Source organism: Priapulus caudatus, unplaced genomic scaffold (genome assembly GCF_000485595.1).
Source record: "Priapulus caudatus unplaced genomic scaffold, Priapulus_caudatus-5.0.1 Scaffold117, whole genome shotgun sequence".
Classification (NCBI taxonomy): Eukaryota; Metazoa; Priapulida; class Priapulimorpha; order Priapulimorphida; family Priapulidae; genus Priapulus; species Priapulus caudatus.
In genome coordinates, this window is record NW_014577178.1 from 370,456 (window position 1) to 386,051 (window position 15,596).

A 15,596-nucleotide genomic window follows, 5' to 3' on the forward strand; every position below is an offset into this window, starting at 1 on the left:
ATGAACTAAAGTTATCGGTACATTTGCACATCGGTCGATATTCACATATATACTCCGCAAGATTGCTGAGGACTGCTGAATGTCCCGCTGTAGTCTTTAACGTGATTTTAAGCGCCATGCTCGTCTACGCAAGTGGCTAGGACACTTTCAGTAAAGCCAGCTGCTTTCGCGATGGAAGTTATCGCATAGCAGTATAAATACACAACACACACACACCACAACACACACCCTCACACACACACACACACACACACACTACACGCACGCACGCACTGACAGCACCGCACGCACGCACGCAAGCACGCAGCGCACGCACGCACGCACGCACGCGCGCGCGCAGCACACATCACACACACACACACAACACGCGCGCGCGCGCCAGTGGTAACGGCCGTATTGTACGTGCGTTAAGAATTTTGTAGAGTACATACTAGTGGTAAGGAAACATGATCTAGATTATTTCTGAGCCAGGTAAATGTGTCTAGCTTTGTCTGAAACGGAAGGCGTTACATATTTGTGCTAGAATTTATATGATTAACAGCAGATTTTAATTTACACGCTGACTCAACCGAAGCTCGTGTATTTAGGTGGGCTAATACTATTTCATATTCATGCATGTGCGCTACGAAAAATTACATGACTACGATAATTCGTTTGGCAACTGCCACCGCCAATCTGGCGGGTAAAAGAAAGTAATAAATATTTATTATTTCTACCTTCTTCGAATTGGCGATTTAACAATGTAATGTGAGAGGATTTTTTACTTGCAAGTTGAAGATGACACCATATTGACTGCAAACGATCAAATACTTCTACATGATTTCGGCGAGGGGAGAATTAATACAATGATAATTTGGCGGTATAATGTATAATAAACCTGAAATTAATATTGTTACCAAAAGGAATAATAGTTCTTGTCGAATCGTATGTAAAACTGTTTCGGTATACAGATATATAGCTATAGTATTGCTAGAATAAAATTCACACAAAAACGAATTTCGGAAGTACTAAAAACAGGTTTGGATCCATAATTGTAAGTTTAACATTGCTGATCAAGTAGGCTACTTTCACATCCATTTATATTAAATGGATGCTAAACCTTAGAAAGTGAAGTGGATTTGGCTAGTCGCATTCCTGAAACGAAAACAAGTATTTAAGGACTCGTCATAATGTACGCATTGCTGGAATTTAATACATACCGGTATAGTTAAAACATTATTCTACGTCGTAATTTTATTTGATACTCAACAGGAAACGAAAAATTACTCTGGATTTCAATCTTCTTCTGTCTTTTCACAGTACAACAACAACGTCCACTGGGAAAAAAAAACTTTAAAAGATTCTAGAGTAAGTATATATATATATGTCTTATTTCATAAGTGCAAATTTAATCCTAACATCACAACGCGGTTACAATAACATATTTATTCGAAAAGTTATTACACACGCACTGATCATATCCAGGAAATCAATCTCCGCATGTTTTTAATCTATGTCCTATCTTGTTCGGTTTGACAGCTAACCTGTGATTCGTTGTAAAAAGACAAAGTTGTTATTCATTATAGTGGTAATTAATAAGCAGAAATCGAAGACTACAGATTCGGCATTGTTTATTATAAATTGTTGCTATAACTTCAATTGTTGCTATGATAATCGAAAGATGTAATATGAAATTAACGCATAAGTCAGTATCATTCGTTTTTTATTGTGCAGCCTTTGTTAAATTAAATGTGGCTTTTAGGCAGGCTCTACTATAGTACGTGCATGCATGATGTGACCTTAATGCAATACTTGTGGCAAATGCGTTCCAGAGTGCCCAAAAAACATCCGTAACAACGTCATAACTTGTATTTCAGAATGTATTAGTCACTGTTGTTGTACAACAGTATAGGGCTCATAGGTGTAAGGTATAACTGTAAGCAATCGAACAGAAATGATTAAATATACTTAAAGAGTTTCGGCGCATAAGCGATATATAATACAATTATTCATGCTAACTGACTACAGATCAAGTTCAATCTTACTCGCAAAACTTTTGGCTAGATTGTTTTCGAGAAAACTGGTCACCATGGTTACGGCCACTTGACGCAATGGTCACATTCGACACCAAAACCGGGGAGGCATCTACCTTTGCGTGCATAATGGCAATCAGTGCACTCTGGTGCAAAGTGGTTTTTCGCAAAAGAAATTCAAAGGAAGGCCTCTTCAGGGACGTAGTAGTGTTACATCTGGTAAACAATTTGCAGAATGCTACTGCGTGTGCCCCTTTTAAGCATCAAATAAACGTTACGTGTCGTAACAAGCCGAAGAATTCAAGCATATTTCGGATATTACATATATACATTTCGCAATAGCGTATGCGCGCGGGGGTTGGGGGATTAACAGCTGTATACATGCGCCATACAGGCGGGCTGGCGGTTCGAACATTTAATCATCTGTAATGTCACTTCTGTTAAGGAATATCTTACATTGGGCACCCCCTCTAATAATTTCTAGTACTGCCATTAGGTGCTACAAACTTTGCCAAGTGTGGATGCTGTTTGTCAGCCTCTGTAACGATCATGAGCTAAGGCGACTGACTAATACTATATATTCAACATCAAAAACGGCCCTCGTATAATTTTGGCGCCATCTACGAGTGCCTTTCATTATAGATTGGCGAAGATCTCGGATACGCAAACTGTATGTGCACTACGTTAGTTTTGGCTGCGAATTGCAAAGATAGCAGTTCATGTGTTTAAACTTCGTTGTCACTTATTAATTGCTATCGTGTTTTGTGTAGTACGCAATATATCTCCGTTTTGTGGGGATGGAACCAAAGCTATGGAACAAGTACGCGCTACGGTGCGACACACTACTGCCAATTTGGCGGCAAAAATACCTGTTTATACTGGCGGTGCATACGACCACCCAACCGAACATTTCACAAAATTGAAAATGATTAAAATATTATTAAATTAATGATTATTAATTTTTTCGCGCCCTAAAGGATAAAAAAACAATACAGCGTATAATTACTTTTGCCTATATCCCTGACCAGTCCATCGGCAACACTTTCCCTCATCCTATTCTTTCTTCTATTAATACCGCCCTTCTCTTGTTACCTCATCAACCTAAGCTATCGACCTCCCCATCCTACTTCCTTCACCCCCGCACCTTCTGATCTTGCGTCATTGCCGACCAACCCTGCTTCTAGCTCCACTCTCTCAACCTTCCACGTGTGTAGAAAAGTGAGAGCAGTTGAGCTGTGTACGCATCCACCACGTGATGCGTTTCGAGGTGTTTGTTGAATGATGTACATACGTGTATGAGGCTAATATTATCCTGAATCCATGTTGTCAACTCACTGTCTACTGGTTACTGTCACCCTTTACACCTGGGAGCGTCGTCCAACCACTAGGCCACTCTTGCTCATTTAACCATTATCTAAACAACAACCCAAGTTACCCCTCCCGCTGATAGTTTACAATAACATTGCAGCCATAATAGATTAGCAATCGCCCACCGTTTCTCATAGAAGCAGGTCTGCCATTTGTCAACTAATTGCTGCTACTTGATTAATCAAGGACGAAGTGTGAATTGTGAAACAATGAGTCTCTATCTAGACTCTGTGACCTGCGTACCTACGAGCACAGAAGCGGCCAAAGCCATTACACGTATAAGAAACGCGCGACCGATTTACATTATCCTTACGCGTAGTGACTTCCGCGTTTTTTATGGTTTCAGATATGACGCGTGGATCTGACTTATCAATAACCGATCAAAATGAGACTGGGAGCATATGGCAAGAGCGATTTCTTCAACGGGCTGTTAAGTACGGCTGATTGGGCGTACCCCGCCTACTCCCAACCGTACCCTATTTTGAACCCCTCGACAGACTGTTAGCAGTAAGCGTGCCGCTTTAGCGCACTAGCCTACCTTGTTTCCAGTACACATAGTGCATTTTCCCTACCGCGAAGCTTTATGCGTAGTTGTATCACAGTATGCGTTAAGAGTCCATAATATAAAATTATGAATATAAAAATTATAAAAATATATAAAATTATGGATATAAAATTGTTCGATTATGGACTCTTGATGCGTTGTATGCGTATGCCTTCCTTCCTTGCACGAGCCAAATCCGCCACACTGCCGCAGGCCCGAGCAAAACAAAGTCTCCTTGGCCACCCAAACACGACGGCCTTCTTGCTGCTGCCCCTGACCCTGCTGACGCTCATCTTCAATCCTTAATTCATCATTCATCATTATTTCATAATTATTTCATAATTATTTCATAATTCATAATTCATCCTTAATCGATCTCGCAAAAAATCCCTGTCTTCGCTCTTGATACCACTGACTCGGTTATGCTTTACCTCTCGGAACAGGGTACGGTTGGGAGTAGGCGGAGTACGGTCCGGTATACCAGACAGTTATACCAGGGTACACCGGACCGTACCCAGAGTACGGTCCCGCAGTACCCAGGGAGACATATCACCCTATCAGTATTAAGTACGGAACTCTTGATCAAGACATTCTAGATTATATTATAATTATACTACCAAGCAATATATACTTCAATGTATTTTGATACCTTATATGTTGGCGTTGTACCTGTACTTTTATCGTTATTTTCGGAGATATATATTTTATTAATCGGTCGAATTAGTGCCAAGTATATCAGGGAGCGTCTGTAAAAAAACATGAACATGAGACATAACGGCAAAGTGCTATTCGGAAACCTGATTTCGTACAGTTTGAAAAGTGATCATGGTATAATACTATCTCATACAATCGACATATAACGTGCTTTGTCGCGTACAATTTGTAGCCGAGCTATAGTCTGCACAATAGGTGAAACCTATCCCACGTCCATCTAGCCGATCTAATGGGCCTCTAACATACATCTGCACAATATGTCAAATATACTATTTTCGAGTCCGAGAGGTGACAACCTAGTTTATTTTAATCCTTAGATATATATGAGTGATTTTAATCTCGATATAAAAATATTAATTGTGATTTACAGCATCTGTCAACAACATTTTTTAAATATTTAATATCATATCATTTTTTGTTTTACTCATTCTCGTCACTTATGCATGTTAATTAAGCGACGATGTATTGATCTGAACGACCTTATAAGGCCGTAACAATGTCAATTCAAAGTCAACATACTTGCACAATTTTGAAAACCTTCTAAAACTTTGTATGGCAAGCTGAATTCCTTCCTGTCTCCATATCCATACATTCACTCATTCTCCTTCTTCTTCCTCCCACACCCCCCTCCTCCACCTCATTCTCATCCTCCTCATCCTCCTTTTCATTTTCATCTTTCTATCCCCTTAATTACCACTGTCTTTCCCATATTCTTATCTTACCTCTTTGCTCTCTCATAATTTTCAACCTCGATTGCATTTAATGATCTGCTCTTCTTCGATCTTGCTTTTTGGTTTGCTTATAACTGGGTCTCCGGGTAATTAACGTGGAATAGAGGCGTCAATTTATCCTACCGTGGAGCTAGTTTATCCCGGAGAAAGATAATTAATCCCGTCCCATTGTTCGCAGTATTGCTGCTAGGACAAGATAATATATCTTGATATATATCTATATATCATATATATTGATATATATGAGACTGATTATGTCGAATTATCATATACTGACTAATATATACTCATCTAAATCACCTCAAATGCAAGTGGGGTTTAGATCAGTTTTCCAATGAATGTAATGCATACGAATAACAAAAGCCAAAATATAGGACATGTTTTCATGTTGATCATTGGAAATATTGGTCTGGAAAATTACATTTGTTTGAAATTTCACGAAACCATGTTTACATCAAAATATAACAATATAATATTTTACGCTGATAATACATCTTTAATGCCTTCAAAATAAGTGGAAATATTTCTTAAATCACGATTATCTGTGTTCAGATAATGAGGATGAAATGAGGATGAATCACATGCGCCTCCCTAAAAGGAATTTGTGCTTGAGCGATCGTGAGATATCTGGTCTTCTGGCGACCCGCCCATGACGCGCCATGTGCTCATCGATATGACATTGATATTTTCCAAAATGGGGTCCTCCTTTCTATTGCTCTAGACCCACGAGGCGAGAAAAAGGCTAAACAACAAGTTAGGACTAAACTAATTCTTGATAGGATATATTGCATTTATAATGATTACCGTAGTTTTTGCCACCAATGCTTTGATTAGAACGACGACTAGTTTTAATATTTGTATTAATTGTAAATTTTTGCTGTGACGTGCCGTGACGTCACACTTAAAAATTGTATACGCATGCATATAGGACAAGGAGTATTTTGATTAATTAGCATGTCTACCATTGATTTTATGTATTCCACATTTATTCAATACAGTATTTAAAATTTGAAAATTAGTTCTGAGACTGCATCGGTTCGTAATTTCATTCATTTTAAAATATCGTCGCGTAGTTTCAGTCATATCATCACCTTGCGTTCGCCGACGACCAGACTAACAGATCCTTTGTTTTATTCCATGTGTATCTTAATTACCTCGTTGAAATTCAAGGTTAGTGACTGCATGAGAAATAACCGCTGAGGAAACAGGCTAATTATTCGTAATTTACTAGGACGTGATGCAACGTGATAGCAACGCGATGTACATCAACAGTGATTTCATGCGCACCCATAACGATGTGGCACGTGTAGCGTCGATGGTTCACGTATGCGCTTCACGTGAACAGCCGCTGGCGTATCCGTAACGGCATATGCAAAAGTCTATGCATATGCATGTGTCGCAACGGTATATGTCATGTCCGCAACGATCCGCGCGCAGCGCTTAGGATCAACAGCAAAGCTGTGCCACGCAATCTTGTATCATGTCTCTCTGGTTTTACGGCAGGATGCGCACGCGTGTATTGCTAGCACGAGTATCGTTTATACGAGCGTTATACGCGCGCGTACGAGTCTGCCTGTGAGCTGTCTGTGCGCACATACATGCGTGGTGCACGTGACATATTTCGCGTGCGCGTTTAGGGCTGATGACCAATAAGAATACACACGTGCTCGTGCGTCTCTGGGCACGAAACAAGTTTTTTCTTGGTGCGGGTCACGGGTGAGCGGAGCACAAAAGCGTTCGGCGGATCGTCCAGCTAGATACCTACGCGCGCGAATTCCGTTGTCACCATCGCAGGCAAGCAGGTACGTGGTTAAAGTGTTGTATCTGGCAGTCCCTGTTCTTCGTCGAACACACAGAAGATCTTTCACTACCCGCGTAAGTTGATTAATCAACGGATGTATAGTCTATTAATTAATCTAATGTTATTATTATATATAATACCACATTTGAATTTCAACTAAGAACATGTACTTGTTGATTTCCCAGTTATCGTCAACGATCAATATGCTTGCCTTAGATAATATTATATAGCCATAATAGCAAGAAATTCGTTATTTTTAGATACTTTCTACATGGTATAATTATGTAAATATCAGCAAAATGTTCGTATTGCAATACATGGAATCATTCCTAATTTTGAAATCAATATATGAACTATAACTAAACATTTAATCCGAATTATAGAGAATTCGTTTTGCAATGAGTCCACGTATTGTAGTAATTATCAATACACAACATTATGAATAATGTGAACCTATATGTTTATATATATATATAGGCCTATATATATATACACGTATATGTGCATATTATATACAACGTCTGCATATTGTGTATATTCATTTACAACGTTTGTTATGGTAAACTAAATAGATAGTAATTGCCATTTAACAATTTTACGTTAACGATATGTATGAAGCACGTTTTCAAAATCCAAAGCAGTTCACAAAAAACAATGTCTCAGATTTCCTGATTTCGAAAAAAGCCTTCCATGACGTTTTCAAGGTCACAACAGATATAAAACCTCAGCCGCTTTTAAGCACGTGTATGCACATAACGTCGCACAAGCCGGTATTAAAACTGTGTTATATGTCTAACTTCATAATTACCATGTTTTCAGCATTAACCTTTAAGAAACACGATGGAAAGAAAAGACCCCGTTGCTCCAATTTCATGGAAGAGGTCATTGTCTGAAGGAGCTGACAATCCCTCGTTTCTCAACGATTTCAATCAAAATGACAGAGCCATAGATGTAGAAGAAGGACACCTAGAGCTGGATGCTAAGGGGTTAGCAAAACAGTTATCTGTAGCTTCCGAACACCGTGATGATAATGAGCCGATTGATCCTTGGGCTCTTCCTGAATTTAAACACACGTCTACTCCTTGGTCAGGTAGGTAAATCACACCGTGGTAATCAGCGTAATTAATGTTCGCCTGAAAACAGTCAACAATACTACATTATGAATATAGTCTACCATATATCAATCGTAGTCTAATCGTATCGTAGTATGTCTGCACAACACATAGTAGACTCCAGTTGTGAAGTTTTGAACAGGCTACACAGACAGACGCGTGTTTCATAAATACCATCATTACGAGTCAACTGTGTAGTGTAATATCAGTGGCGGATCTAGGGGGAAGGGGTTGGGGGTTGCAAACCCCCCCCCCCGTTCAGCCACTGACTAATGTTATGATACTAGTAAAATGGGGCCAAAATAAATAAAAGTCAGTCTGCAGGCTGATAGAAACTGGGTATTTACCCTGTGACTACATATCTGCCTGAATTTTCCAGATGTGAAGGGAAATTCCAACCGGACCTCCTGCCTTTGGCACGCCTTCACTCAAATGTCACCCCTCCCCCCGTCTCCTAAAAGCTAGATCCGCTTCTGAGCATAATTATTATAGTATACTCCACGACCCATTAAAGCTGCACATACTCTCGAATAAACTGGCTTTTCACGTTTCTAGCACGTCATTCGGTGCACTGTACGAACGTGCGCACTCTAGTGTATGTGCACAATAGCGTATAAGGTATTTTCTCCTGGCGTCACTACCATCTAGAAGTTGATGCGAGGTTCCAGCGAGAAAACGCCTTGTTTTTGTACCGTGTACAGTGAATTTTGTTTTACCTCAAACTTTTAGACTTCTATTTCTTGATGACATGGGCCCTTTCTGTCAGCGTTGGTAACCTGCGAGTTGGAAGTTGCGAGTCAGTCAAATAAGCCTCGGTGCCGTCGCTATGCTAGCTACATTATGCTCGAAAAATCGAGAAACGGACTATTATGCTCAAAATTATTGTCAATTGTAGGTATATACTCAAAATTATGCCCGAAAAAACGTAACTCCACCCAACCGCCACACACAAAAACTTGCTGTCAAAATTGTCACGCTCTTGTCAATTGTCATGCTAATTGGTTGTTTTTGCGTTACCAGACAAAGTGGTGAAAACTGGCCCACTGTATGCATGTGTGTGAATTGTCGATTTCAGGTTCTACTTCCTTCAAATAAACGTAATTTATACATGTGCCTATTAACTATTTACGTTTTTTTTGGCATAATTAATCCAGTGAATAGGACTGAATTATCCACTTTTGAACAACAGGTTCAGCCCTGGTTATTAAGAGTCTTAAGCTGTGGACACACTACGCGATTTTTCATGCGATCGAGCCGGCCGGCTCAATCGCCGGCGATCGAGCCGGCCGGCTCAGTCGGGCGACTCTGTGGACACACTACGCGACTGAGTCGGGCGACTCTGTGGATTTTCAGCACGCTGATTGGCTGATGAATTGTACAATCGGCCGGCTCAATCGCAGACCCGGGCAGACTAGGCGATTGCAGCCGGCCGGCTCAAATAATTATCAAACATGTTTGAATCGGGCGACTCGGCCGGCCGACTTGAAAATCGACCGCGACTCACTGGACACACTACGTTATTTTTCATGCGATCGAGCCGGCCGGCTCGGTCGGCCGGCTCGATCGCATGAAAAATCGCCTAGTGTGTCCACCCCTTTAATCCAGTAGGCCTAATCCATGACTTTCAAAGACCCAAATGGCATTTTTTTTCGTCAGTTTATAAACCATATTGCTGTAGGTTTTACTTTCGTTGCGGTATCTTGACCGTAAATTTGGTAATAAGAAGTTTTTCTCATTCATGGTTTAACCCAATTAATTAACAACAACTACTCGCAACTTGCAACTTGCAACTTGCATGCTACCCAATCTCCCTCTCTGTAGTACAGTGCGCGAACACGTACTGCGACAGATTTATAATTCTCATGCCGTAAATTAACCGTTTCTTAAATGTTTAAATGATGCTCAATTTAATTAATAATGTGCCAAGAGCAATACTACTTAGACAAATAACTTTCGGAACTGACCTTCAATTAGTGTTAGAATGCGGTACATCGTATAATACGATACGGAAACACAGCAAATGGCAAATGAAAATGAATAAATGAAAAGCGTAGCTGTATATAAATGATTGTGTGTTCGATTCGTTGCATGCCTATGATTGACTTGATTTTACGAATTGCTGGTGTAAAGCTAAACCGGAACAGCGCGTATTTTCATAGTTCAACAAAATGGTCTAACGTACGTATGTTGATTTTTACGTTTCGCTTTTTAGAGTTGACGTCCAGTGGGAAGGTGAAGCGGGTGCTCGTTGATTGGATCGGCAAGACCATTGCTTTATTAATGCTGCTATACCTATTCGTCTGTTCCTTGGATTTCATGAGCTCAGCGTTCCGTTTGCTTGGAGGTAATTAAACTTCTAGCTAGTTTTGTCTGTATAGATTAAATCGCATGAAAGACGATGTACACAATGAAACTAATAACATACCAAGCAACCTTGGCTTTATCTGTATGTACATACCTGTATGAAAAGGATCGGCGCAGTGCTGTGTATCACGTCCAACAGTGTATATATATTATGTAGTTAACTTATAGTGGCAGTTAAATTTAGTTATATGTAGTTTTATGTAGCGTTGTAGTATTCTCGTTGCCAGCGGATATGTAGTGCTATTAGTTATATAGGCGGCCTATAAATGCATGTCGCGGTGATACGAATTAAACAGTAACGACTGTATCTTTTGTATTTTCTCTAAGCAGTGCAAAAATTCGTCAATAACAGTTTCATAAAAGGGATCCCGGTAAAACGGGCGAACGAATAATAAAATTATAATTACGTTATTATCATTATTTTTAATTAACATGATCTTCAAGATGACGTTAATTTTAAAATCAACTGCCCTGTGGATTCTTTAGAACAGGATGCGTTTTGTCCTCTACAGGTAAAACAGCAGGCCAAGCTTTTCGTAACAGCGAAGTACTCACTAACCCCGTTGGAGGGGTGATGGCCGGTATACTCATTACGGTACTGGTACAGAGCTCGTCAACGTCAACGTCTATCGTCGTCACTGTCGTCGCGTCAGGATGTAAGCTTAAAACCTTTCTCGTCACATGTCGTTCTGTATATTGCGTGTGATTATTATATTTAGGCAATGTATTAGTTACGCCATGCAGTTTAATATTACACCAGGTACCTGTTTTCATAGATCCTATAGTTTTGTAATTGTATCGACCCGCTGGGAATAGGAATATATCGGGTATTATTCAAATGTATTGCTGTAGTGGAACTTTTCCCTTTCTAATACAAGATTTACAATTTATTATTAGATAATGGCGCGCTTTCAGTATGTGTCTATTGGGAACGAACGGTCTTATTGCTTTGGATCAGCAGTGTTTGATCGAACTGGCTCGATTTTCGCCATAGAAATTTTATGGAAAGCTGAACAATTTTATTGATTTTCAGACAAAATAAGCTCAATTTTATGACGTATTGGATACATGTTCTTGAATATGCCAAACTGTGATTTGGACATTTGAGAAAATGATTCTTTCACACGAAGGCCTGTTTAAGACATAAATATATAGAAGCTGGTGTGAATACTTCCGTGATATATCGATTGTTTAATCGGCATTACATAATAAGTCAATTTGCATTTCGACCAGACATGGTTGGTAACCGTGTCTCGTAGCCATGCAGGCGATAGAGTTCCAGCCGCGCTAGTAACATGCGCGTGGTTGGCATCTATCCTTGAAAACCTGTTATTGACTTTCCCTTAAAATTCCAAGTTAGCACTGTGTTATTGTTTGCTTGGAATTGCATGTGCACATGGAAGTTGTGACGAGGCAACCGTTGTGAAGTTTAAATAGCAGTTCAATAGTGCCATACCTAAGCCAGATATTTGGTATTCAAAACTTCTACTTCTTCTTCACTTTTTGAAATGCGATAATGGCTCATTGGTTTTCCATGTTTTCAAACAAATATAGAGAAAGGTATAGGTAATTGATTACATTGCTATGCCTTGCGTTGCTTCACTTAGTTATGGCTAACTATTTTTTTTGTTTCTAGTACTAGATGTGCAGCCGGCCATTTACTTGATAATGGGAGCGAACATTGGCACATCCGTAACTAACACAATTGTGGCCATGGCCCAGGCTGGCAATCGCAATGAATTCCGGCGTGCTTTCGGTGGCGCCACCGTACACGATATGTTCAACTGGCTGACTGTGATTGTACTGCTGCCAATCGAAGCGCTTTCACGTACGTTAGGCGGCAGTGTGACTCATACTCATACTCGTTCATGTACACATGTAAGCACGTCTATACACACAGACACGAACAAACCATGCAGGCGCACATGCACATACTAACGTATAGTATTTTATACTTTTAGTACCTTACCTTTATACTTACCTTTAGTATAGGATGCCATCAGTACCATAACTTGGCCATTATAATCGTGATTCAATTACAACACCGCAAAATCGCAATAATCACCAATTATAGGATGGGATATATAAATACACTGTACGCATATACCTACATTAAATATTCCGTACTACCGCCACCACATGCTTTTACGCTCTACCACTTGTGCAAAACATGAGAAATTGACCAATGTTTAAGCGGATATATTCGAAACATTTCCTATTGGTCTATAATTTAGAAATAATACGCATTAATCCCATGCGATAAAAATCATCAATGTGATTTAAAAGTACTGATTGGCTGAAAGTTATTCTTATTTGATTGTGTTTTGATAATATTTTGAGCGTGTTTAAAAATTGGTTGTGGCAGTGATGGTTCTAATAATATATAGGGACGCACGTTCAAGCATTACCATACGCACACGCACTCAGCACTGTTTTAAAGTGTAACGCGGCATACCGCGGATAGGGCCTACAGTTTTGTTCGGAGAGCGTTTCATGTTGATTAAACGCACGAATAAAAGTACCGTAATAGGTTACATTACGTTTTTGAAAGTAACCTTTCGCGCTTACGTCATAACATTGCACCACAGCGTAATGGAAATGAAGTTATGAGGCGAGTGAATTAATACCAAATTGTTTTCAGATTATCTTTACCGGGTGACAAGCCTCATCGTAACTGAAATGACGGCCAGAAACACAACTCGGGAAGACTTCGATAAGGAGCTACTCAAAACTATTACAAAGCCATTCACGAGTCTCGTCGTAAAAGCAAGTAATTAATATATAATTATCCACTACGCGTACTGCATAAATTACAGCGTGGTGGATCCGATAGCTCATTGGTTACGTGGCAATGCGCTTGTATTCATATCCGTGTACTATCTCTTCACGTGGTAAAAGATAAAGATGGCGACCATTGTAGTAATAGATTTTTTTCGTTTTGCAGATTGACAAAAGTATCATGTATTCGATTGCGAAAGGACAGGATTTACCTGACAGTGCCTCTCTTAACAAACGCTGGTGTAAGTTTGCCAACAAGGAAATCACACGGGAGATCCAAAATGAAACCCATCTATACAACGTCACAGAGATCGAGAAAGTAGGAGTGGAGAAGTGTAAGTTATATTTGGCGTATAGCTCATGCTTTCTTTTGCAGAGACTATTTCTCACTGTTACAACTTAATCATATGATAATCGCCATAATATAATTTATGCAAGTCGTCATATTTCCGCTTTGTGATAAAACCTGTCCGTCAAATGTTTTTAAAACGCGAAAATCATAATAGACTAGTTATAGTAGCGATATCACAATTTCATAATTTTATTCCTTTTCTCTTAAGGTCACACACTCTTCGCGCTGGTTTCCTGGTCGGACTCACTCGTTGGAGCTATCCTTTTAGTAGTGTCACTCGTTTCTCTGTGTATTTGTCTCATCTTCATCGTCAAGCTGCTGAACTCAATCTTTCGAGGACAAGTTGCCGGTATGCTGAGGAAATTCATCAACGCCGACTTCCCGGGTTGCATGAGCTATTTTACTGGTTACATCGCCATGCTTGTGGGTGCCGGCTTCACTGTCTTGGTTCAAAGCAGTTCCGTCTTTACTTCGGCTCTCACACCGCTAGTTGGCATTGGAGTGCTAACCATTGAGCGAATGTACGCGCTGACCTTAGGAGCAAACATTGGCACAACAACGACTGCACTTTTAGCATCGTTAACCGCAAGCTCTGATAAGCTGGCTGACACCATACAAGTTGCGCTTGCGCATTTATTTTTCAACATCAGCGGGATTCTCATTTTTTATCCCATACCTTTCATGCGCCAAATTCCGATTGCGATGGCCAAGTGTCTTGGAAACTATACGGCCAAACATCGGTGGGTTGCCGTTGTGTACACGTTTCTAACCTTTTTAATTCTTCCTGGTACAATATTCGCTCTTTCACTGGCAGGCTGGAAAGTGCTAGTCGGAGTTGGATGTCCAATACTTGCACTCATTCTCTTTGTCATCATCGTAAATATTTTACAATCGAAGAAGCCCTCATGGTTGCCACTAGTATTGAGAGATTGGCAATTCTTGCCTTGGTGGTTGCGCTCTCTTGATGCCCCAGCCAAGCTGTTTGCAAATTGCAAGTGTGCAAATCATTGACGTATGTTTACACCGTTACTTAGTTGATGATGAATACTCATGTGCGCGTGCGTGCGTGTGTGCGCGCGTGCGTATGCGTGCGCGCGTGCATGCGCGCGTGCATGTGAGCGAGTGTGCGAGCGTGCATGAGTGCGTGTAACATATAATTATATATGTTATTCCTGATGATAGCAATATCTAATTACATCACTTTTTTGTGACTGGCTGTCTCGTATTATATTATATCTCGTACAGTTTACAAAATAATAATTAAATCCTACACCAAACTAGTCCGGCCCAAGCCCGTAATAAATGTTCCTAGTGTGTATACGTACGCTATCTCGGGCTAAATAGGCACTAGTCCGAACTAAGTTTAACTAAGTATGGCCCGGTCCTAGCCCGGAATTGTTTGATGTAGGATCAAATTTGACAGTCTGTACAGGGGGGGGGGGGTATAAGTTGGCACCTCCTCAGCAAAACAAGACAGCATTATCGCTGATTAATCAGATAATTCGTTGACATTGTCGTCGGTCTTGGTATAATTCATGAATATCGGTCGACATCTAATAATGAATTTGTTCAGTAAACCCGATTGGTATACACGCACGCACGCACGCACGCACGCACGCACGCACGCACACACACACACACACACACACACACACACACACACATATATAATAGGTAATTACGACCTATAATGCTCATATGCTTCCTGTTGACTATAATTAGAATATATGTGTATTATATTAATCTAATATATAGTATAGGGTCTATATACAATCCTATAGTATATAATAATAAATCAAGAGTCTATCAATATATATATA

General features: G+C 40.1%; 1 protein-coding gene across 3 annotated transcripts; it reads left to right on the forward strand.

Moving 5' to 3' along the window:
- Positions 1-7,067: 7,067 nt before the first annotated feature.
- On the forward strand, positions 7,068-15,246 carry LOC106805561 (sodium-dependent phosphate transport protein 2B-like). 3 transcript variants are annotated; one of them, XM_014807210.1, is made up of 8 exons: positions 7,068-7,171; positions 7,990-8,260; positions 10,495-10,626; positions 11,159-11,302; positions 12,283-12,474; positions 13,288-13,412; positions 13,591-13,759; positions 13,985-15,246. In XM_014807210.1, the coding sequence occupies exons 2-8, from the start codon at positions 8,011-8,013 to the stop codon at positions 14,785-14,787; spliced, it is 1,815 nt and encodes a 604-aa protein (XP_014662696.1). In that variant the 5' UTR covers positions 7,068-7,171; positions 7,990-8,010; the 3' UTR covers positions 14,788-15,246. The 3 variants fall into 3 exon arrangements, with proteins under 3 accessions (XP_014662696.1, XP_014662695.1, XP_014662697.1); XM_014807209.1 differs by having other exon boundaries at positions 7,109-7,244; XM_014807211.1 differs by lacking the exon at positions 12,283-12,474 and having other exon boundaries at positions 7,109-7,244.
- The last annotated feature ends 350 nt before the right edge of the window (positions 15,247-15,596 follow it).

Excerpts from the sequence above, each read along its gene's own strand:
- LOC106805561 (XM_014807210.1), top strand. The coding sequence starts at position 8,011 with ATGGAAAGAAAAGACCCCGTTGCTCCAATTTCATGGAAGAGGTCATTG. Across the intron at positions 13,413-13,590 it reads TCACGAGTCTCGTCGTAAAA|ATTGACAAAAGTATCATGTA; the intron begins GCAAGTAATTAA and ends TTCGTTTTGCAG. Across the intron at positions 13,760-13,984 it reads GAAAGTAGGAGTGGAGAAGT|GTCACACACTCTTCGCGCTG; the intron begins GTAAGTTATATT and ends TTTTCTCTTAAG.